Source organism: Octopus bimaculoides, chromosome 11 (genome assembly GCF_046866305.1).
Source record: "Octopus bimaculoides isolate indiv1 chromosome 11, ASM4686630v1, whole genome shotgun sequence".
Taxonomy (NCBI): Eukaryota; Metazoa; Mollusca; class Cephalopoda; order Octopoda; family Octopodidae; genus Octopus; species Octopus bimaculoides.
In genome coordinates, this window is record NC_142938.1 from 16,598,278 (window position 1) to 16,622,538 (window position 24,261).

Sequence of the window (24,261 nt, forward strand, 5' to 3'; positions counted from 1 at the left end):
CTGAGACAAGTAAAAGAATAAAAGACTATCAAACGTTTGTTCAGTCTCTATATTTGAATAAAAGACGAGATGGTCATGGCCTCATAAAATTGTTGAGACTATCACAAAGTTTTTGTGAGAGGGGCTAAATTGCTTCAGTTTTTTAGATTTAGTGCTTTTTTTCCAATGTGGTTTAACTTGAGGTCAATTGGTCATCACTCGTAGATATTCAACTCCCACTTTGTTGGTCAGTTGATTGTTTAGCGACAAGAAATACAAGCAAATGACAGAGCGTAGAGAGAGGTATTGTTAGATAGAGAGAGGAAGGCAAAGAGAAGATGCTATATGCATTTGTGAAGCTGCATGCCTTTTGAAAGTATTCAAAGGGATGAGAAAATATGTCAGTTTGGAAATGTTTTCTATAATCCAACCAATGCAATATCTTTTTTGCATTTGAATGTTCCTTTGGTCTTCTCTCAAACAAATTAACGATTTTAATTTTCAATGATTCTGACATATATATCATTTAATGTACACTGTATTAGAATAAGTGCTACTAATAATTTCTTGCCATTGAGACATGCGGTCAGGCAGATTTTTATAATATGCCTTGTGTCTCCAAGCAATCCTCAAGCTCTGGGCACGTTTTTTTACTATTTCTTGTGTTTTCTCATGCACCAGAATGAGAAGAAAAAAAAAAACAGAAGTTTGATGCAAAAATTAGATTAAGAAGATAAAGTAAATAAAAATGGAAAAAGAAAAGAAAGAGATTTGAAGTTACATTCCCTTTAGCCGTAGAAATCATTATTAAACTAGCTGGTGTTGAATAATTCATTGGAGAGGAGTCCAAAGTCTGTGAGACAGCTGCTCAATCCAGGGAGAGTGGTGTCTTCCAGTTTGCCAAAAGAAATTTGTCCATATGCTTGCATTTGCTGAAAATTTCAGATCTGGAATTTAAGTAGTGTGGTGGAATTCTTAAATCTAAAAAAAATGTGCGTTCTCTGTTTCCTTCATTTTTTTCATTTTTATTTACCTTTTGTTTTCTCATTACACTTTTTGCATCAACATTCTCATTTTTTCTCATGGTTTCCCATGTATCAGCATCCTGATTTTCAAATAGAACAAACTATATACCCAGATTGGTCCCAGTACTTATATAGATATTTGTAACATATTGTTTAGTCTCTGCCTACTGCCCTCCCCACTCTCTCTCTTTCAAACACACACCATACACAAAAATACACAAAATATATTTGAGAAATAAATTAAAAATAAGACAAAGAAAATATATCTAAGTTTAAAAAGTTTTATTTGTAGTATAATTTCAAGTTTCTTCTACTGATGTAATTTTTTTAAAGCTAAAGTGGTCAAATCATAAAAAAAGAATCAATTAATATTATAATTGTTATAACAATCAAATGTTGTCACTCAGCCTCAGGAACATGTCTTAACAATGTTTACCAGTTCTTCTAATAAATAATCGATTAATCATCATATAAACTTCAAAACCTTTGATAACAGATTTAATTTTCATTACAACCATGGCCAATATTTTTCCCTTTTGTTTATTGATTAAAATTTTTCTTCCATAATTATTAAAAAAACTTTTTTATTGCAAATTAAAAAAAAAGGTTAATAATGGTTTTTAACATAAATATAAGGCCACAACTTTTGTGGGATGGGCAAGGTCAATTGAATTGACCTCTGGCATTGGACTGGTACATATTTTATCAACCCGTTTTCCAAAAGGACATAAGGTGGATTTCAAACACAGAACATAAAAGAATGTATCTAAAAAAAAAACATGAGGGATGAGGCACGTTTTGTCTGCACCTAAATCAGTGGTTAGAGCATCAGGCACGCAATCATGAGATTGTGAGTTTGATTCCTGGACCAGGATGTGTGTTGTGTTCTTGAGCAAGACACTTTATTTCACATTGCTCCAGTCCATTGTAGAAATGAGTTGCAATGTCACTGGTACCAAGCTGTATCAGCTTTTGCTTTTCCTTGGACAACATTGGTGGCATGGAAAGGAGAAACTGCTATGCATGGGTGACTACTGGTTTTCCACAAACAACCTCGCCTGGACTTGTGCCTTGGAGGGGAACTTTCTAGGTGTAATCCCATGGTCATTCGTGATTGTAGAGGTTTCTCTACCCTTGTTTTATGTCCAGTTATTCATTCATTGCTCTTGCATTAACGAAATAATTGCATTTAACATATGTATTATCTGTGTGTGTTAAAATTCTTAGTCGCTTCATTATTTTTAGGTTTTACTTCTTTTTCTTTTATGTTTTACTTGCTTTAATCAATGGACTGCAGCCATATTGGAGCACTGCATTCATTAAAAAAAAAACAACAGTTGAAAACAGGTTAAAACAGAATTAGAAAAGAAAAAATTGAAAGCTTCTTTTGTTATTAGTGATTTTTTTTCTATTGTTTTTGTTGTCAATATCCCAAAACTGTGAAGTTGTTTTCACTTGAGAGTAACAGATGGATGTGTTGTTTAGCCCTATTTTATACATGAGACTATTGTATTTGGCCCATGTTTATGTAAGTGTGTGTGTGTATATATATATATATATATATATATATATATATATATATACACACACACATACATGTGCACACACACACACATACATGTGCACACACACACACACACACATGCATGCACAGGAATGCAAACACACAGGGGTTGTGTGAGGTTTTTGAGGAATCTTAAGTATCACCAATTAAAAGGTTTTTATTTCTTTTAGATATTCTCTGGCAGATAAAAAGTTAAAACAAGAAATGAAAAGACACAGAGTCATTCTTGCCATATGTGCAGAACACGGTGATTTAGAAATTGCCAACCTCAAAGTGTTAAAGCAATGATGATGATGAGGACAATAATGATGATGATGATGGTGTACTTATGCACATTATACAGGCCTCATTTGAGCTGGTAGAATTGGTATAGCAACTGAAAAAAAAAAATGGTTTTGTGGTTATTTCATCTAATTCTTTATGTTCTGAGTTCAAATCTTGCAGAAGTCAACCTTGGCTTTTATCCCTACATGGTCGATAAATTAAATACCAGTCAATTGCCAGGGTCAATAGTAACACCCTCCCCACATAACTACCAGCTTTCTGTCTAAATTTTTAATGTACCTTTTAATCCTTTAAATGAAATCTTTAAATTCTAAGAAATATTATGTAAGTCTACAGGTCAACTAGCAAGGAGATTAACCACTATGGACATATATATAAATGATCTCACTTAACTACCTCAGTGGTTTAAGATTTAGAAAACAAATGGGAAAAATCTTTTTCTGCAATGCTCAAAGCACCAACAGAAGTTAAGGCAACTTCCTTTGTAATGTAAAACATCTGTTTGTTGAGAAATTCAGACTGTGTCAATCAACTGACCTCTGGTAATAAATATTCAGCCGCTTTGATTACCTTGGAAACTATCAGTAACATAGATCAATAGGTTTCTGTAATTGTATAAAATATATAAATTAATTCCATATTCATTATATTGAGTACTTCTCCCAGTGATATATGGAATTTACTTGATCCCTCTCCCTCTCTCTCTGTATATATATTATATATATATATATATATGCTATATATATATATATATATATATATATATATATATATATATACATACACACACACATGTATGCATATATATATATACATGTATGCACATATATATATATATATATATATATATATATATATATATATATATGTATGTGTACAGATATATATATGTATATATATATATATATATATATATATATATATATAAATATATATATATATGCATATATATGTATATATATACATATATAAATATATATATACATACATACATATACATATACATATATATATATATATATATATATATATATATATTGAAATGCATATTGAGGTATACAAGATTATACTTTGTAACAAAAAACAAGTTAAAACACCGTAAAACGAAAGATATGTGGTTCAGTTCCTGTGAGATGTGTTAGCCTTGTTTGTTTTTATTTTAAATTGGTACAATATATAGTGTTTAATAATGTTATACAGTTCATGTTAATTCCTTAGTAATTAAGATAATTTATATATATATATATATATATATATATATATATATATATATATATATATATATATATATATATATATGTATATATATATATGTATATATTTACTTTTATTATTTTATTTGGAACAATAAACTTAGTAGCTCCATCAAAGTTTCTAGACCTTCATAGTCTTATTTCTATATGTAGTCATTACTGTCCTTCTTGTTGTTGCTCAACCCTGGTCCAAACATGATTAAGCTGACCTACAGTCAGAGCTAATTCAGCTGTTATCTACCTCATCATTTTGCATATTTATAAAATCTTTGTCCCGTAGGGTGTGCTTTGAGAGATTTACTGTTATGTTTAACAATTTCAGCGACATATTTTGGCTCCTTCAGCTAGTATTGTTTAGCTCGAAGGCAGCCCTAAGAGACCAGAACTGTGTACAAATGCATGCAAAACCAGTTTTTCTATGTGTACGGAACCTAGGACCATATTATTGAAGTTGTTCTTTTGTGTGATTTGAGGGAGATTTAACTGCTATATGGAGCAAGTCAAGCAAGTGCACAAAAGCTGCCATTGCTTGCTCAGTCACCCTAAGTATTTATTTGTAGCATTAATATTTGCTGGTGTCTTTTTGGCAAGAATCATGAGCATGAATGTTGTATTTATGATGTTTGCATTTATTTTGTTTTATGTTTTACCTTTTTTTTGTAACAGAGCATAATTAAAATCTGTATTTCTTGATAACTATAAGAATGCAGCTATGACACATATCACCAATACCTACACCATCCAGAAGATGAGACCATGATGGTCCAGAACTATTGATTGGCTGAGAGACTTAATTGTTCCACAGAAAATGCATAGGGCTCATAAGGAAATTTAAAGAACGTTTTACTAGTACATACACACACATACACACATATGCACACATGTACATACACACCATTCATGTGTATGCATGTGTATATTTTATATATATTTATGCATGTGCCTTTATATACATATACCTCTACATCTATATGTATATATATACATGTGTGTATGTGTATACATTATAAATATATCTGTGTTTAAGTGTGTGTTTATGTAGGTATATATGTAAATATACATACATACACGTATATATATATATATATATATATATATATATATATATATATATATATATATATATATATATATGCATGTATAGGTATCTGTATATCACACACACACTGACGTGTGATATACACAAACACTGATGATGAACAAAGTAGGACTAATGACAAAATAAAAAAGGGAAAGACAGTCCTGCCTCACCCTACCAAATATAATTCAAGAGGAAAAAAATCTCTTCCAAAATGGCTGGACAGATAGACAGGTAGGATGGCAAGATGACAAAGAAAAAAAAATGTCTGAAACTCCCAAAAAGTGTGGGGATGTGGGGGCCAGCGGTGTCAAAGATCTTCAAATATTCGGTAGATGATCAAATTTCCCTTTTAACTTGGACTGGTATGTGGTTTTGGTCGGCACTGGTGAGGTAGTCTGCATTGTTATGATGGATGGTAAATTACTGAAGGCAAACTGAAAGAAGAAAATATTACTATTAATGCAGTAAATTAATCAATTAATTTCATATATAATCTATATATTTGGACATTTAATATAAAAATTCTAATTTTAAGACTGATGTTCCAAACTTTTGGCCTTGACTGGATATATATACATATACATATATATATATATATATACACTCTCAGAGTGGTTGGCGTTAAGAAGGGCATCCAGTTGTAGAAACTCTGCCAGATCAGATTGGAGCCTGGTGCAGCCATCCACTTTACCAGTCCTCAGTCAAATTGTCCAACCCATGCTAGCATGGAAAGTGGACGTTAAATGACGACGACGACGATGATGATGATTATATATATATTATAAAATCTGGTAATTAACCATATATTAATTAATATCGATTAATTATCAGGAGGCCAGCACATCTGGTATGCTGCTATATTTCATGTTGAGAACAATTTAAGTCTTAATAGACACAAGACGTGATCTATTTCTAGTGCATTAATTGTCCACGTTAGTGGTCGACGTTATTTTTTAATATATATATATATATATATATATATATATATATATATATATATATATATATATATATATATATATATGTATGTATGTATATATATGAATATATATATGTATATATATATATATATAATATATATATATCACTTGACCATTTTCATCATCATCATCATCGTTTAACGTCCGCTTTCCATGCTAGCATGGGTTGGACGATTTGACTGAGGACTGGTGAACCAAGTGGCTACACCAGGCTCCAATCTGATTTGGCAGAGTTTCTACAGCTGGATGCCCTTCCTACCGCCAACCACTCCAAGAGTGTAGTGGGTGCTTTTACGTGCCACCGGCACGAAGGCCAGTCAGGCGGCACTGGCAATGGCCACGCTCGAAATGGTGTATTTTAAACTATAATAATTTTTTTACAATTACTTTTTCCATTTTTTTCTGTTTCTTATGTAATTCTTGGAAAATAAACATAGAAAAATTCATGACTGAGCAACAAGTAAAAGTAATGAAATTTTATCTACAAAAATCAACAGTGAGTTGTGCAAACCCAAAGAGCTTACATTTGTTGTTTTCAGGCTGGACAGCTACCATCTAAACAAAGACTACTCAACATATTTCAACTGTTTGAACAACAAGGGGTTGTGATTGATTTACCATGTTTGGGAAGGCCACATTCAGGAAGGTCTCAGGACAACATTCAGTGTGTACAGGGGAGCATAGAAGAAGAGCCTCCAACATCAACCTGAAGATAGTCCCAGCAGTGGGGTATATACTGAAGGTGGTCCCAACAGCTGGGCATATCTCGAAGCTTACTACAGAAGATTTAAAGGATGCTGAATATATTCCCACATAAAGTGTATCTAGTGCAGGAACCAAGACCAGCAGATTATTGGGTACAATTAGTGTATGCTGCCCAAATCAAGGAACTCTAAATACAATTGGTCCACATGCTCACCTGATTTATGGCTTCAGGCTTTTTTCTTGTGGGAATATCTGAAAGAGTATCCCACAAGAAATCTTGGACCAGCTAGCAATTTAAGGATAAGAAATTGAAGGAGTAAGTCAAGAAAATATTACAAATAGTGATGGAATACTCCTTAGAAAGAGTTCACCATTGTCAAGAAAGAAATGATAGCCATTTGGAGGAACAATTTTCAAAACTAATTAAAAATGTTATCCAGGAGTGGCTGTGTGGTAAGTAGCTTGCTTACCAGCCACATGGTCCCGGGTTCATTCCCACTGCATGGCACCTTGGGCAAGTGTCTTCTACTATAGCCTCAGGCCGACCAAAGCCTTGTGAGTGGATTTGGTAGACGGAAACTGAAAGAAGCCCGTCGTATATATGTATATATATATATATATGTACGTATGTGTGTGTATATGTTTGTGTCTGTGCTTGTCCCCCCAACATCGCTTGACAACTGATGCTGGTGTGTTTACGTCCCCGTAACTTAGCGGTTCGGCAAAAGAGAACGATAGAATAAGTACTAGGCTTCCAAAGAATAAGTCCTGGGGTCGATTTACTCGACTAAAGGCGGTGCTCCAGCATGGCTGCAGTCAAATGACTGAAACAAGTAAAAGAGTAAGAAAAATGTGAATATTCAATAAACCAAAGGGTTGTTATATTTTGAAAAGGATTAGCGACTTTTGGACCACCTTGTATATATTATATATATGCAAGACATACATATTATAGTTGTATGGTTGAGAAGCTTGCTTTCAGACCATGCAGTCTCAGGTTCAGTCCTACTACACAACACCTTCAGCATGTGTCTTCTACTATAGCCCTGACCCAGCCAAAATCTTGTCAGTGGATTTGGTTGACACAAATCCTTTGTGTGTGTGTGTGTGTATACCCTTGTGCATCTTACCTTGACATCATGAGAGTTTGTTAATATCCAGCCTTGCATAAAAAAAACGTGTCTGACCATAGTAAACTTTACCTTACTTGGAAAGGGTTGGCAATAGGAAGGGCTTCCAGCCATAGAAGACTGCCTCAAAAATTCCATCTGATACATGCAAGCATGGAAAAGTGGATGTTAGATGATGATGATGATGATGGTTATATACTATATATATTAGACCGAATGAGATAACAAACCCAAGGCTGAGAGGAGTTTTCAGGACATTTATAAGGAAATAGTCTTACAGCTGTTTCTGGGATATTATGGATATCCCTTCATCAGAGATGGTGTGAGAAAATATTTGAGTTCGAATTATTGAGGAAAAGATAACAAATATAGAGGGAAATAAGAGAATGAAAATAGAAATAAGATATATAAAGATATATATAAAGATATTGTATATTGTATATATATATATATATACATGCGTATAAGAAGGGATGACCACTAGGTGGTCATCCAATATGCGAGAAAGAGATCATCAACGACCCAACCACAAAAGAAAAATTTTTTCTGAAGAACATGATTTTTCTTTTGTGGTTGGGTCGTTGATGACCTCTTTCTAGCATATTAGATGACCACCTAGTGGTCATCCCTTCTTATATGCAAGTAATACAATTTTTCTGAATTATCAGATTTTTTTTATATGCTAGACCACTGGTTTTAAATTGAAATTAATATTCAATTTATCACCCTCAGTATATATATATATATATATGTGTGTGTGTGTGTGTGTGTGTGTGTGTGTGCATGGTGGAAGTCGTTTATTGTTGCCACTTTGAGATGAAAACTTCTAGATAGCATTAATTGGCTGATAACTTTAAGCAGTGGATGTAAATACTTGTACAATCAATATATTGATACCTTTATCTCTAATTACCCTTCTTCCTATCTTTATGTATTTGTGTGTGTGTGTGTGTGTGTGTATGAGGGAGAGAGAAAGAGAAGATTTGTGGTTAGAGTAACTTCCCTGTCAAAAAGAGGGTGATGTGGAGAAGGGGATGGCAGAGTTCTCTGGAAGAAAACTAGTAGAGTGGGGGAGCAGCAAAGAGCAAAATCAAATAAAAAGAAGAGAAACTAGAGTCAGGTTTACTTAGCAATGGGAGAAACCAAAAGTGAGACATTTACTAATGTTCTACATTGTGATGATACGAAGTGTGAAGGATTCTGGCTTCAGGTGCAGTATACCACAAATAGATTATGTTGAAAGATCATTAGGAAAGCTGTATTCAGAATGATAGTGGTACACTTGCACTTACCAATGCCCAAAAGAAAGAAGTTGCTATGAGATACCTTTGAATGAGGTATATTCAAGGATGAGAGAGAGAGTCTATCCAAAGTGGACCCAATTGAGGGATTAGCTGAACCTGAGACCAAGTTGGACAGCAGTATGGTAAATAGAGCAATTAAGAATATGAAAACAGGGAAGGGAGTTGATCCATCAAGGATAGTCGTTGAAATGATTGAAATATCAAGCAGAGTAGGACATGTGCGAGTCCCTTGAAACAGTAACACAGATAAGATTGAGACTCAATCACCATTGTAGTAGTATTATCATCAACTGTTCTTTTGGTGAAGGTGATGCACAGGAGAGAGAGGCTATGGCAAGGGCATCGAATTGTTGAGCCAGGTAAAGAAAGTTACAGGAAAGAGTTGTCGGTGAATTGATTAGGAAGAGTATTAACCTAGATTAAATGCAGTTTGAATTTTGTACCAGCAATAGTAATGACTTTCATCATCTTCATAGGGAGGCAACTGCAGGTGAAGTAATTAGATAGCATCAAGCCCCTATATTTGGCAGTTATTGTTCCAAGAGAAAGCTTTTGACAATGTTTCCTAGTTATCTAGTTGACCAAGTAAGTAATGGGAGTGGATGTTCTGCAAACATAATAGCTAGAATAAGATTGGGCTGATACATAGTTCAAGGAGTTATGATTTCTGCTGGTGATAAAGGGTTTCCTCCAAGTGAAGGATAGATTTGATAAGGTTTCTGTTTGAAGTACTATGCTGTATGGTAGTTAATTATGGGTCTTGAATGCGAAGGATGTGCAAAGTTTAGAAAGAGATGAGGTGAGCATGCTTCACTGGATGTATAATGATTGGCAAAATACAAATGATTTAAGAGAAAAACAATATAAAAATGAATCATATGTGGTGTGCAACAGAGAAGGCTGTGCTGGTATGAGCATGTGATGTGTATGAAAGATGAGAGGTATATAAAGAAGCTAAGTGCTCAAAGTGAATGGAGCCTGTGGAAGAGGGAAACTCAGAAAAACCTGGGACAAAATGGTGAAAACTGATCTCAAAATGTTGCATCTCACAGAGGAAATGATTAAAGACTGTGATGATTGGTGACACACAGTGCTTGAGAAAACCTGACCACTCGTGCAAGTATGATGAAGCATATGTTAAAATGGAGATGGTGATGGTGGCAGGCGTAGCTATTATATCTGCATCTAAGTCGTTTGCCCATTATGTCCCAGCTATCTTCCTTGTGCCACCTGTTTTGCCTTTTAAATAATCTTTACTTTCTCTTTTCCTCCCTATTCACTGTATCCTGCCACTTGTGTAATGAGTGAAAACACTGGACCAGTCCATATTCAATTTCCCATACCATCATCCTATATCACTTCATGCATCTCTCTCTCTCCCTGCACGATGCCCAAGTAACGAGGAATTTTTTGTATCCGATACATCCCTCCATTTATAATCCTGTAATACTTTTATTGACATCTGGCACTCTCTAGCTTTTGCCATCAAGATTATTCATCATTCAATCTCTCTCTAGTGACAGCTATCATAATCCTTCTATACTCCTAGCCATCACCAACCAATTCTATGATTAACCATTACTCACACTACCTTACCAGCAAACATGAAACTGTCATCAGTGCCTCTCTCCCTTTACCTTCTGCCATTACTACCTCTCTCTTTACTCCCTCCCATTTCTATTATTTTCCATTAATCCTTATAGTATTGTCTCCTTCATTTTCCACATTGTCACTCAAATTACCCTGTTCCCCGCCACCTCACAGTACAGCTTTTTCCGTCATCTCATCAATTGCTTTTCCTTCAGATGATTTCATTGCCTTGAATAGAGACAACATGGAGCAGTGCAGTCTCTTTTATCTTGCAGAATACAAGGAAACCTCATTAATGCCACTGCCTCAATAAAATGTATCCAGTACACTCACTAAAGGGGTTTATGAATGAACAGAGACATAGAGTCAAGAGGACACTTCAGTCATGTTCTGTTGAGAACATGACAATGTTTCTAGTATTGATGCTATGATAGAATGCACCCAGTACACTCTGTATAGTGGTTGATGTTAGAAAGGGTGTCCAGCTAAAGAAATCATTCCAAAATAGAACATGACAGTGGAACATCATTCACCAATTTGTCTAGGATGGCAATGACTCTGACTAATAGCCACTTCAAACCACGATGATCCATCCAAAACATACCCGCTTGGAATCTGGACAAAAAGCTCTGATGATGATTATGATGATGACATTTATATGCACATACATATACATACATCATACACACCACACACACACACATAAAATTAATATAGACAGCAGTATGCTATGTTTTACCAAAAAGGAAAACTATAATTGTCACGAAATATGACTAGGGTGTTAGAAACGCCTACATTGCTAGAAATAAGAGCTAAAATGCTCTAATACTGTAGTCAAAGCACATGATTGTATGCATATATATTGACAGGGACTATAATTGCCCCAAAATACCAATCAATATGTATGTATATATATATATATATATATATATATAAAACACATTACCATACACACACACACTTCATACACACACATACACACATACAAACACATAAACATGAACACGCAAACACATGTATATGCAGAATACATACATACATACATACATACAAATGTACTCACATGCATACATATATATTTGCATACACATACATGCATGCACATACATACATACATATGTGTATACACATGCACAGTGATGCACACACATGTGCACAAGCGAACAAACAAAAAGAACGCACCTCTGATAACAGACAGAGTCAACAACTATTGAAAAGGTTGCAAAATGCAACAAACATTTTAGAGGAAATAAATAAGTGAATGAGTGGAAATTGAACCAGTGAGTGTGTTAAGGCACTAAAAGAGAATGACTCTCCCCAGACACAATAATATATAAATAAATAAATAAATAAATAAATAAATATATATATATATATATATATATATATAAGGACTACACAATATTGTTAGCCACACTGACCAACTTAACATACCAGTACCTCTGCTCCTAGCACCAGTATATATGATTCCACCACCACCACCATCACCACCACCACAAGTGCTATCCACTAACATCACAGTATACCTACCACATCTCCATAGCTAGCGCGCCTGCTGGATTGATCTTGCCACTGTCTCTGTAGGGAGCATAAGCAATAAATAATTAGAAGCGGTAGTAAAGGTAGTAGTAGTTTTTGTTGTAGTAATAGTCGTAGTGGTTGATGTAATTGATTAGTAATGATTAGTGCAGTTGGGAGTGATGGGGAAGGTGAGAGTGATTGGGGAGTGTTGTTGGGAAAGTGAATTCAGTAGAGTCATTGTTGTTTGTTGTTGTGACAGTGGAGGTGGTGGTGGCTGTGGTGATAGTGGTATGGAGAAAAGCACATATAGTAGGGGCTGATAGTAAAGTTAACAAACTGAGAGTCAGCAATGATTATAAGGGCAGATTTAGCATGCAAGTGGGCATCCACCAAGACACAGTATTCAGCCCACTTCTGTTCACCTACGTCATGCAGGCTACAACAGAGGAGTCTAAGAATGGCTGTCCATTGGTACTCCTGTATACTGATTATTTAGTTCTTATAGTTGAATCAATGAAAGATTTAGACAAAAAATTCCCAACTTGGAAGTAAAACCTGGAAAAGTAAACTTAACAAAGACTAAAGTTATAGTAAGTAGGAATACAAGACCGTGTTACCATCAGGGACATGGCTATACTCAATATGCAGAAAAGTAGGTAGAAACTCCATAGAGTGTACCCTGTGTAAGCCTACAGGCATACAAGAGGTGTAGAAGGATAAGAGGTAGGCTAATGGAGAAGATACACTTCATATGTGGAAGATGCACAGGGATAATAGGCATGAATAGAACACAGGGAATAGAATCTCTCAAATGCTTAGATGGTTCCTTAGAAATAGATGATAGCTTTAATTACCTAAATGATTTAATTACCTTGGTGATATAATTAGCAGTATGGTGAATATTCTGAAACTGTAGTAACCAGAAAGAAAGAAATTTTGGTCACTATTACATGCAATCTGTATGTGGAACAGAAAAATATGCAAGGCTTGTCTCAAGTTTAAAATGTGAAGTTGTCTTTCTTATCTACATTTCAATGATGGAGTTTTGTATCTGTTGTGGTAAGAGTCTCTCTGTTGTGGTAAGAGTCTCTCTGTTGTGGTAAGAGTCTCATGCAAGAGTTTGAAGATGAGAGTTTAGGCACCAGACAGTATCTCCCATTTCACTTGTTTTATTTTCTTCAGCATATATACGCTATAAACTTCAGCATATATATGCTGAAGTTTAGAACAAGATTTTCCAGAAACTTCCATTCATCTCTCCTCCTCCTCTTTTTACCATACCTTTAATCATCCTGGTGATTCATACATTCACGAATACATCCAATGTAGTCTTCCTTCCTTAAAAGAAAAGTTGGTTGTTATTCAAGTAAGATTTAGCTGCTGTTTCTAGCAAGACGAGCACCTATATGCATTCACTGTCAGATATTCATCGGAGGATATGAATGAAGGAGGACATAGAAAGATGTGATTAAATATGAGGATGCTGGGCTTTCCAGGCGAGATAACAGATGATTGAGACAAGCAGTGAAAATCGTTCCACAGAAGACCCATCAAACCTATACCAGCAATGAAAATATAGCATGTAAAAGGATGGTGATGATAGTGGTGATGGTGATGGTAGTAGTGGAAGTAATGGTGATTATAAAACGATGATAATGATGATATAAAAATGATGATATAAATGTTAATGGTGATTATGATGATAGTGATGATGATGGTGGTGGAGGTTACGATGATTATAAAACAATCATAATTATTGGATAAAAATGATCAGGCATAGGAGTGGCTGTGTGGTAAGTAGCTTGCTTACCAGCCACATGGTTCCGGGTTCAGTCCCACTGCATGGCACCTTGGGCAAGTGTCTTCTACTATAGCCTCGGGTCGACCAAAGCCTTGTGAGTGGATTTGGTAGATGGAAACTGAAAGAAGCCCGTCGTATATATGTATATATATATGTGTGTATATATATATATATATATATATATATATATATATATATATATATATATATATGTATGTGTGTGTATATGTTTGTCCCCCCCAACATTGCTTGACAACCAATGCTGGTGTGTTTACGTCCCCGTAACTTAGCAGTTCGGCAAAAGAGACTGATAGAATAAGTACTAGGCTTACAAAGAATAAGTCCTGGCGTCGATTTGCTCGACTAAAGGCGGTGCTCCAGCATGGCCACAGTCAAATGACTGAAACAAGTAAAAGAATATAATAATGACGGAAAAGATGATGATGATGATAATGATAATGATGATGACTGTGATGATGGTGATGACAGTGATGTTGAACTTACTGGAACTGGTTTGATGCGTGATATGTTTTTTTGCTTCAACTTCTCATTGATCTCCTTCCGCCTTTGATCAAAATCTGTTCCTCGTTCAAAAATATCTCGACAATAGGCCATATAATGATGTTCTAAGAGTTCAGCACATGTCAGTCGCTGCACTGGATCCATTGCAAGACAACTCTTTAAATAACACAAAAACGGAACAGATATAAAATTTAAATAATTGAAATAATGTGTTAATAAAAAATTAGTAATTCTTTTTGGGGTTTTTTCAGCCATTTTCCTTTTAGACAGGGTTAATATGCAGTTTAGTGTTGTAAAAAGTGAAAGTAAATTGTAATGAAAACGATGACAATGAAATCCCATATTTTCATAAATACATGAATTAAAAACATCACCCATGTAGGTGTTAATCACAGTTTCAAGTCGTGGACAGACAATGAAAAAAATAAGACTATTATTACATAAATTAGCACCAGCTGAACATGTAAAATATTGTAGTTTCATATTACCTACATAAAAACTAGTGAAGTTTGTTTCCAGGAAATTCCTAAAGGGAATTGGGTGTTTGGTGCAATAGAAAGGGGTTACAGGAAAATGCTACCTGACTGAGATTCCCAATTGTACATGTGAAATACTTTGGGTTATCAAAATGCAATGGATATTATGAGGGGCATATTTAATATTTCATGGGTTAGCCACCTATGTTAGTTTAGGCATATATATATATATATATATATATATATATATATATAAGATACAGAAATAAATTTATTTCTCAAACGCGTGATAATGCTATAAATAGCGTGATCAGGATAAATTATCCATATATATATATATATATATATATATATATAAATATATATATATATATATATATATAGGTAAATGATAGGTTTGCCTCAATCCTTCAGGGGTAATTCTCCACACACACACACATATATATATAGATATATATATATATATAGTTGTGAAGTTCTGGACCATTCTTTAAATTTTGTTGAGCCAACTATGAAAATATCCATACACAGACTATCAAACTGCTGTGACATTCACCAAGAAGAAACTCAGGTGACAACGTGGAACAAGAGATGCTTTATTTACATTGTACTGGAGGCACATGGTGTTGGACTCATAATCATAAGATTGTGGTTTTGATTCTTGGACCAGGCAATGCATTGTGTTCTTGAGCAAAACACTTCAGTTGGCACCTCATGACTGGCACGAACTGATGAGATTTTGGGATCAATCCGGTACTAGACAAGGATTCTGGATTATTTTTTGATTTTTTCCCCCTTAATTTTTGACAGTAGTCATGTTTATTTTTAGTATTCTCGTGTGTGAGAGCAGTTGAGTTTATTCCAGATATTCTCATTTTAAAAATCATCTCCGGCTAATCGCTAAGAGGACGTTTGTATTGCCTTGGTGGAAGTTTGCGCTCTCTGAATGCTCTTGTTTACACTGTATCTATGAAATTAGGCTCAGAGACTGTGACCAATCTATATGTATGCTCTATGTATAATTTTTATGTGCTACAAATACAATATGAAAATTTCCCAAAGACAGAAATATGACAAAATACAGTTTTCCAAATGAAATTCAAAAGTTAGCTCTTAAATTCAGTTGAGAACTTCTGTTAGGAATTGTGCTTCACTTCTTTGCCTCTGTTAAAAATATTTGCAAATTATCTCTGCTATGGGTAAAACACTGATATTCCTTTGTGTGGGAACTGATCGCGTCTGTTTATTTATTGATCCAAATATAAGGCCTTTTATGTTATAACTCGATCTGGCAGAAACAGAAATCCCTCAAATCATATCTTAGCATCTTAAAATAAAAATAAAATAAAGGTAAGCCAAGTATATATGGTATTACTACAGTAGAATGCCTCTTCCAACTTTCTGAAAAATAAAAAATTTTTTACGGTGGTGAAACTACAGCAAAAAAAAAAAAAAAAGTGAAATTTTCTTCAAATACATTTTAGATATTGTGGGTTACAATTATATTGGAATTTTATAAAAAATTTTCTGATCAGAGGAGTATTGGATAATTTATACACCTCAATTTTATTTCCTCTTAACTTTCTAAAAAAAATATGCATGTGAATTATTTAAAACTCCTCTGCCCACTTTGAAAAGAACAAAAAATCACAACAAACTCCGGTATAATCATAATTTACAGCATCTGAAACGTATTTGTAGGAAACTTTCAATAAGAATATCTATTTTTCAAAAAGTTATGAGGAAACAAATTCAGCATGGGAGGTGAGGGGCACACTTCTGTAGTTATGTCGGATATACTATGGTCCTGGATATACGATGTCTGAAAGGAAAACAGAATGGTTATGAATGGATATGCTTTGATCATGGTATTATTTGATCCTTTCACTCGACTGATTTTCACTAAAAAAAAAAACTCGGATTTTTTGCATGGAATCAAGTACCCTGACCTCCTAATATGCTGCAAATTTCTTATTTTGTTCGGAAAAAAAGGGGGTGAGTAAGAAACTACTCCCCCACCTCATATCCTGGAATTATTGGAAATTTTTTTTTTCGTTTGGTGACCGCCTAATATGCTACAAAACCCTTTTTGGGGTCTGGAAAATGGGGTGGGGTGCGGTGGGGTGCGTTGGAAGCCTCGGAAATTTCGCCCCCACCCCCATTTTCAAATATTTTTTGCTATTTCTTTATCCAAAATTTGAGAGAACATTTTGCAGAAATACGTTTTTGAGAGAGTGTGGATTACATTAGATTGAAAATTCAAAGAAGTTCCTCCCCTTTTTTTGCGAACAAAAATAAGGGGTTTGCATTATAATAGGAGGTCGGGGGTACTTGATTCCACGCAAAAAATCCGAGTTTTTAAAAACTTTCTTAGTGAAAATCGTGCGGGTGAAAGGATCAAAATTTACCTTGATCGTTGAATCAGAATTGACACGAAAATAGAAATTATTATACGAAGATCACTCCGACCCGGGCGATCCAGTATGTATCCACTGTAGCAAAAGCACGAAAACAAAAAACAAAACAAAAAAATGTTTTCAAAAGGTTGTCCATTAGAGTTATCTGCCCCTTAATACATCGTCCACAGTGTAGACTCTACACACATAAAACGAAACTGCTTTCTTTGAAAGCAAAATAAAATAATTTTTAAAAGTATATTAGATTACCACGAAGAAAGACAATACATAGCTCTTTAATGAAAAGCTCTGATAAAAAAAACCAACAAAACACCAACGTAATATAAATCTTTTGTAATATTTTTACTCTTTCATTGTTTTGTTACTGTTAGAGTATTGATTTCTTCTAATCTGGTCCAGTATATTGATTTGGTTTCTAGTGATTATTTTCGATTATCTGTCAGCATCAGTCAGTTCCTTGTTTGCTGTTACTTCGTTTCTGATGTATTTCTATTCAAAGCAAGGAGTGTTTTGCAGATTGATTTACCTTTCATTATACAGTTCGTTTTTTTTTTTTTGTTATGGACATTTAGTAATTTACAGTTATCTCCTCTTGAGATAACGTTATATGGGAAGAACTCCCAACGAAGCCAGTCTCGCAGGAATAAGCTTTATATATCATAAATTTTAAAACATGGAAATAACTAACCGGTTATCATTCAATTAATTTCCTGTCTATGAACCTGATGTCTTCCATTATGACCTATAATTTGATAATGGTTTCTAATCTCGACACAAACCCAGCAGTTTTGAGGGGCTGGGATTAGTCGATATGATCGGCCCCAGCACTTGAATGATAATTTTCTCGACACAAAGAAATAAAAAGCAAACTTGGCCTCGGCGGTCAGAACATAAAGAACCGGAATAAATACCACAAAGCATATTTTTTTTTTCTGAGGGCTCCAACGATTCTGCTTGCTTGCCACCTTGATTTATGCAGTGAATATATTGTCATCTAAATTATGCAAAAATGAAAATAACACTGACATCTCATTTTAACAGATATATTTACCAAAATTACATTAAAATATTTTGAAATACTAAAGAGTAAATTCATTCAATAAAATCGCCATTGGCTTCAACCAGGGCCTCCAGACGTCTCCTGCAACTCTTCTGGACGTTCCCTTTGTTCAAGTTGCTGAATGCTGCGATAATCCTTGTATTCAGTTCATCTTTGGTGTTACAAAGAGTTTTGTTGGTCTCTCGCTCAACTGCGCCCTACACATAATAATCAAGGGATTTGCATCCTGGGGAGTTAAGTGGCCAAATGTTAGGGTGATGTGGTCACAGAAATTGTCTGACAGCCATGGCTGGGTTCTCCTGCTTGTGTGGCATGGTGCAGAGTGCTGTTGTCAGACATAGGGTCTTCTCGCAGGCACCCACTTAACATAGGGCAGTTGATGTAGGCCTCCATATTGAGTCTGAGGCCGTGTGGGAAGATGAATGGTGGCATAACGTTGCCATCACTAGTGATCACTCCGAACACCATGATATTGATTGGGTACATGTTTTGGGGACTCAGATTGACACCTAACACTCTGAAATAATTTTTCATTTGTAAGCATAAGCACTTGCAAGCAATAATCTCCACTAACACTGAACTCCTACACACACACACACACACACACACACACACTACATACACAAATGCACTTATACAATTACACCCAACCACACATACACACACACATGCACATATACATTTACACTCAATCACACACGTGCACGCACGCACACACACACACACATCTTAAACTGCCTTACAACAAAATGAGTGACTTACCTTTAAAAATGCAAGAGCTTGTGCACTAATAGAGGGAATTTTATCTTCTAAGGTTTCCTGAAATTGTAATTTGTGCAAAAAACAAAATAAAATAGAAATACGAACAAACAAATGAAATAAAGTGGTCATATATTAGTAAGATGGAAGTCTGATACACACAACTATAATTGTGATCTCACTTGTCCATCTTACACACACAGCTGACAGTATTTGCAGTAAAGTCCAGAATCAAGGAAGCTAATGATGGCCTGTTTCAGCATCAAATAGACCCATAGGGAAGTTTCATGGAACTTACCAAACTGTTCTATGAACTTACATAGAGTTTTTCAATGTAGATTTAAGATTTCTTAAAACATTCTGTCTGATGTTTTTATGAGTTTGTTAATTCCCCACCTAGACTTGCGTGGAGGCACAATGGCCCAGTGGTTAGGGCAGCAGACTCGCGGTCGTAGGATCGTTGTTTCGATTCCCAAATCGGGCATTGTGAGTGTTTATTGAGCGAAAAACACCTAAAGTTCCACGAGGCTCCGGCAGGGGATGGTGGCGAACCCAGCTGTGCTCTTTCACCGCGACTTTCTCTCACTCTTTCTTCCTGTTTCTGTTGTACCTGTATTTCAAAGGGCCAGCCTTGTCACACTCTGTGTCATGCTGAATCTCCCAGAGAACTACGTTAAGGGTACATGTGTCTGTGGAGTGCTCAGCCACTTGCACGGTAATTTCATGAGCAGGCTGTTCTGTTGATCGAATCAACTGGAACCCTCGTCGTTGTAACCAACGGAGTACCAACAACCTAGACTTGCTTAATGATTTCATGTGAGGGTTGGAAAATGTTACCTAAAACTGGTAGAGTTAGAACCAGTTAGCTGGTGTGTAAAGTACCTAAAAATTTTGAGGGAATATGGTGTTGTGGAACACATTGATGTGTGTGATATGTGAGGCATTTCAATTAGTTACATATCCAGCGATCATGTAGAGACAGAGGGTGTGGTGGTAGAATAAGGGTGGGATTTAGAGTTAAGGATGAAGTTAAGAGTGTTTGATATGTCAGGGCTGCAAGTGAGAATACCAATAGTTGTTGACATTTCAAGATGACAATAATCCTAGCTTCTGTACCTGCAGTAATGGTATAGGAAGGATGAGAAAACCAGCTGGAGTTATGTGCATGTAAATTATTTGATATGTTATATATATACATGTATATATATATAATAAATTCTATTCAAAATGATATTATGTATATATATATATATATATATATATAGTATATAATCTGAATTAAATTAAGAGAAGAAAATGTAAAGTTAGTGGTTAATATTTATTTATTATTAAATTGATAATCAAATGACTTGATTATCAATTTATTCTTCTCTACTCTCAGCACAAGGCCCAAAATATTTGGGGAGGGGCCAGTCAACTGGTACTTAATTTATCGACCCTGAAAGGATGAAAGACAAAGTCAACCTTGGCGGAATTTGAACTCAGAACATAAAGCATTTCACCCGGTATGCTAACAATTCTGCCAGCTTGCTGCCTTTGATTATCAATTATTAATTTGGTATTAATTGGGTTAATTTATAGTTGATTCTGGTTGAGTATATTTCAGCCATGCAGGGCTGGATCAAGACCCATCAAGGCCCCAAGCATTTAAAAGATTTTGGTGCCCCCCCCCCCATAATAGATTATGTAATTCAAAATATAAACAGTAACAAACCATAAAATAGATTTTTATTTTTTAAAACAAAACAAAACAGTAAGAGGGAAAATAATGTTTATTTTTTATAACTTTACTTTATTTATATTTGAAAAGTTTCCTCCTACTCTTTTGAATTGCAAAGTCTTTGATCAGATTAATCTTAGGTAACACAACAGCATTTATACTTAGTAGAGATAAAGGCCTGCCGAATATTATTTTAGTAAATTTAAAGTGATTTCTTTTGTGCCATAAGCCATTTACCATTTCTGCAGTGCCCCCCCCTCCTTCCCTTGATGCCTTAAACACGTGTTTATTTTGATAAATGGTTAATCCAGGGCTGCAGCCATGACCAAATTATTTTCTCTCTTTCAGTCAGTGTCTATCTAGGACTACCTTATCTAATCTGCCCTTTTATTCTTTAAGATGATAGGGCGTGAATTGAAGATTTGGTTGCTATTTCTAGCCGGCTATGTGTCCACATAAGCCTTCAGCCATGTTTATGCTACAGGTGTTGACCTCCAGATGTTTAAACTGAACTCTATTGACCTCTACAATCTACAAAGGTCAATAGTGTGAGCAGCCCTTCCTTCACCCCTACTAATTAATAAAAGAAACAATTAACCTACATATCTCATGGTTGCTTGGAAACAGCTCTAGCTGGTTTAAACCAGCCCAGACCAGGCCAGGCCAGGCCAGGAAAGAGATAGATAGATAGATAAATAGATAGATAGATAGATAGATAGAGAGAGAGAGAGAGAGAGAGAGAAGTGACCCTACTGAACACTGTCAGAATATAGTTCAAACTATCACCACTACAATCAAAGCCCTTACCACTGTCATCACCACACCACACCACCCACCTGCCTACATGCATACACACCACCACCACTACCACCGCCGCCGGGGAGAGAAACAGGAAGTTAGAGATAGATAGATAGAGAGAGAGAGAGGGAGAAAGAGAGAGAGAGGTATAATTTATAATACTTAAAGTAGAACAAACTCATCATCACCACCACCACCACCAACACTGCTGCCGCCACCGCTGCCTCCCCACCACCATTTAGTATCCATGTTTCATGCTGGTTGGCAGGTTAGACTATTTGGCATAACCTGATAGGTCCCAGGGGTTGTATTGTGCTTCATTGGTAGCTTCAGCATGATTTCTACGTGGTTTCTACAGCTGGATGCCCTTCCTAATATTAATCACTTTACAGCATGTACAGAGTACTTTTTGCTTGCAAGATTCACAAACCACGAGGGGCCATATGGATGAGGAAAACTGCATAAAGAAGCACTAAGCTCTAATTGTGGAGAGTACCTGTGGAAGGGGTAGACTCAGGAATATGTGGTATGAAGTAGTGAGAAAGGATCTTCGGATGCTGGATCCCACTAAGGAAATGACAAGGGACTGGGAGGTTAGTTGAAATCTCTTTAACCCTTTCATTACCAACCTGGCTGAAACCGCCTCTGGCTCTGAGTACAAATGTGTGAGATAGAGAATGGGTGAGGAGAGGGGAGGTGGGTGACAACTGTAAAGATTGGGGTGAGCTGAAGGGTAGATGTAGGGAATGATGAATAAAGGGTGTGGGTGATGATCAATTAAGCATGAACTGAAAGAAATAGGTGGGGTGGCGGAGATATCCGACAGTACGGAAAAGCAGGGCTGAGAGGGGGAGAGAGAGAGAAGGGGGGAGAGTTGTCACGTGGTTGGGTAAGTTACAGAAGTGGAGAATGTGTGATCAGTGTAAAATGTGGGTGGAGAAAACAGTATTAATGGATGAAGTTTGGGTAACAAGTGCAATGGTTTCTGGTGGTAATAGAAATAAGTGGTATGAATGGTGAGCTGGAGTTAGAAAGATGATAGACAGTGAGGGTGTCTTGAGGAGGAAATTGGGTGAAGGGTCCAGTGTGTGTGTGTGTGTGTGTTATGAGTATGTTTGTAGAGGAGTGTGTTGCATGTATATATATGTAGAGGTGTTTGTATTAGAAGTACATCAGAAGTGTGTATGAAGAAGTTTGAATGTGTGTGTGTACAAGTGTGTATATATGAGTGTTTATATGCATCTAAAGCTGTGTGTCATATGTATGTATACAGAGCTATGTGTGTGTGTTCTGTGAGTATGTAGAAATGTGAGCATTGTATGTATGTATGTATATATATATATATATATATATATATATATATATAGAGAGAGAGAGAGAGAGAGAGAGGTTATGAGAGGTAATGGTGTCAAGAAGACCCAAAGGTGTCAGGTAATGCAGAGTAAGTGCTATGGACAGACTATAGTTAAGCTCCAGGTTTGGTGATTATGCAAATGAGGAGTCCAGTGTAGGTCATATATCAGCATATGTATATATAAAAAAAATTAACTATTGCTTAACTATTGCTTAACTATTGCTTAACTATTGTCTCACACCGTCTCCAATGAAGGGATACTCTTTTACTTTTTTACTTGTTTCAGTCATTTGACTGTGGCCATGCTGGAGCACTGCCTTTAGTCGGGAAAATCGACCCCAGGACTTATTCTTTGTAAGCCTAGTACTTATTCTATCGGTCTCTTTTTTTCTGAACCCCTAAGTTACGGGGACGTAAACACACCAGCATCAGTTGTCAAGCGATGGTGGGGGGAGCAAACACTGACACACAAACACACACATAATACATATATATGACGGGCTTCTTTCAGTTTCCGTCTACCAAATCCACTCACAAGGCTTTGGTCAGCCCGAGGCTATAGTAGAAGACACTTTCCCAAGGTGCCATGCAGTGAGACTGGACCCAGAACCATGTGGTTGGTAAGCAAGCTACTTACCACACAGCCACTCCTGTGTCTAATATAAAAAATATCCCGGAAACAGCTGTAACAGCTGTATTTTTTTATCTCATTCTGAAAAAGATTTTATATATATATATATAAATATATATGCAGACCAGTGAAGTGCCTATTGTTTCTTTAAGAAAAGAGAAATAAACATATCTTGTATTGCTAAGTTGAGATAAGAGGACTAAGTATGAGAGTGTTTTCTTTAGGATTATATATCTTTGGCATTTCCACTCTCTGTCTGTCTGTTTGTCTATCCATCTATCTACGCACACACGCACACACACACAC

At 35.7% G+C, this 24,261-nt stretch overlaps 1 protein-coding gene across 3 annotated transcripts in view; it reads right to left on the bottom strand.

Moving 5' to 3' along the window:
* Positions 1-3,877: 3,877 nt before the first annotated feature.
* Positions 3,878-24,261, bottom strand: part of LOC106873113 (cyclin-dependent kinase-like 4) — a 60,172-nt gene continuing 39,788 nt past the window's right edge. For 2 of the 3 annotated variants that reach the window (XM_089359529.1, XM_089359528.1), the window contains exons 7-10: positions 19,456-19,512; positions 14,723-14,896; positions 12,427-12,474; positions 3,878-5,621 (exon numbers count right to left, since the gene is read on the bottom strand). In XM_089359529.1, coding sequence (XP_089215655.1) covers positions 5,505-5,621; positions 12,427-12,474; positions 14,723-14,896; positions 19,456-19,512 — 396 coding nt within the window. In that variant the 3' untranslated portion in view covers positions 3,878-5,504. The remainder of the gene's footprint in view (positions 5,622-12,426; positions 12,475-14,722; positions 14,897-19,455; positions 19,513-24,261) is intronic. The other variant, XM_089359530.1, reaches the window with a different exon arrangement.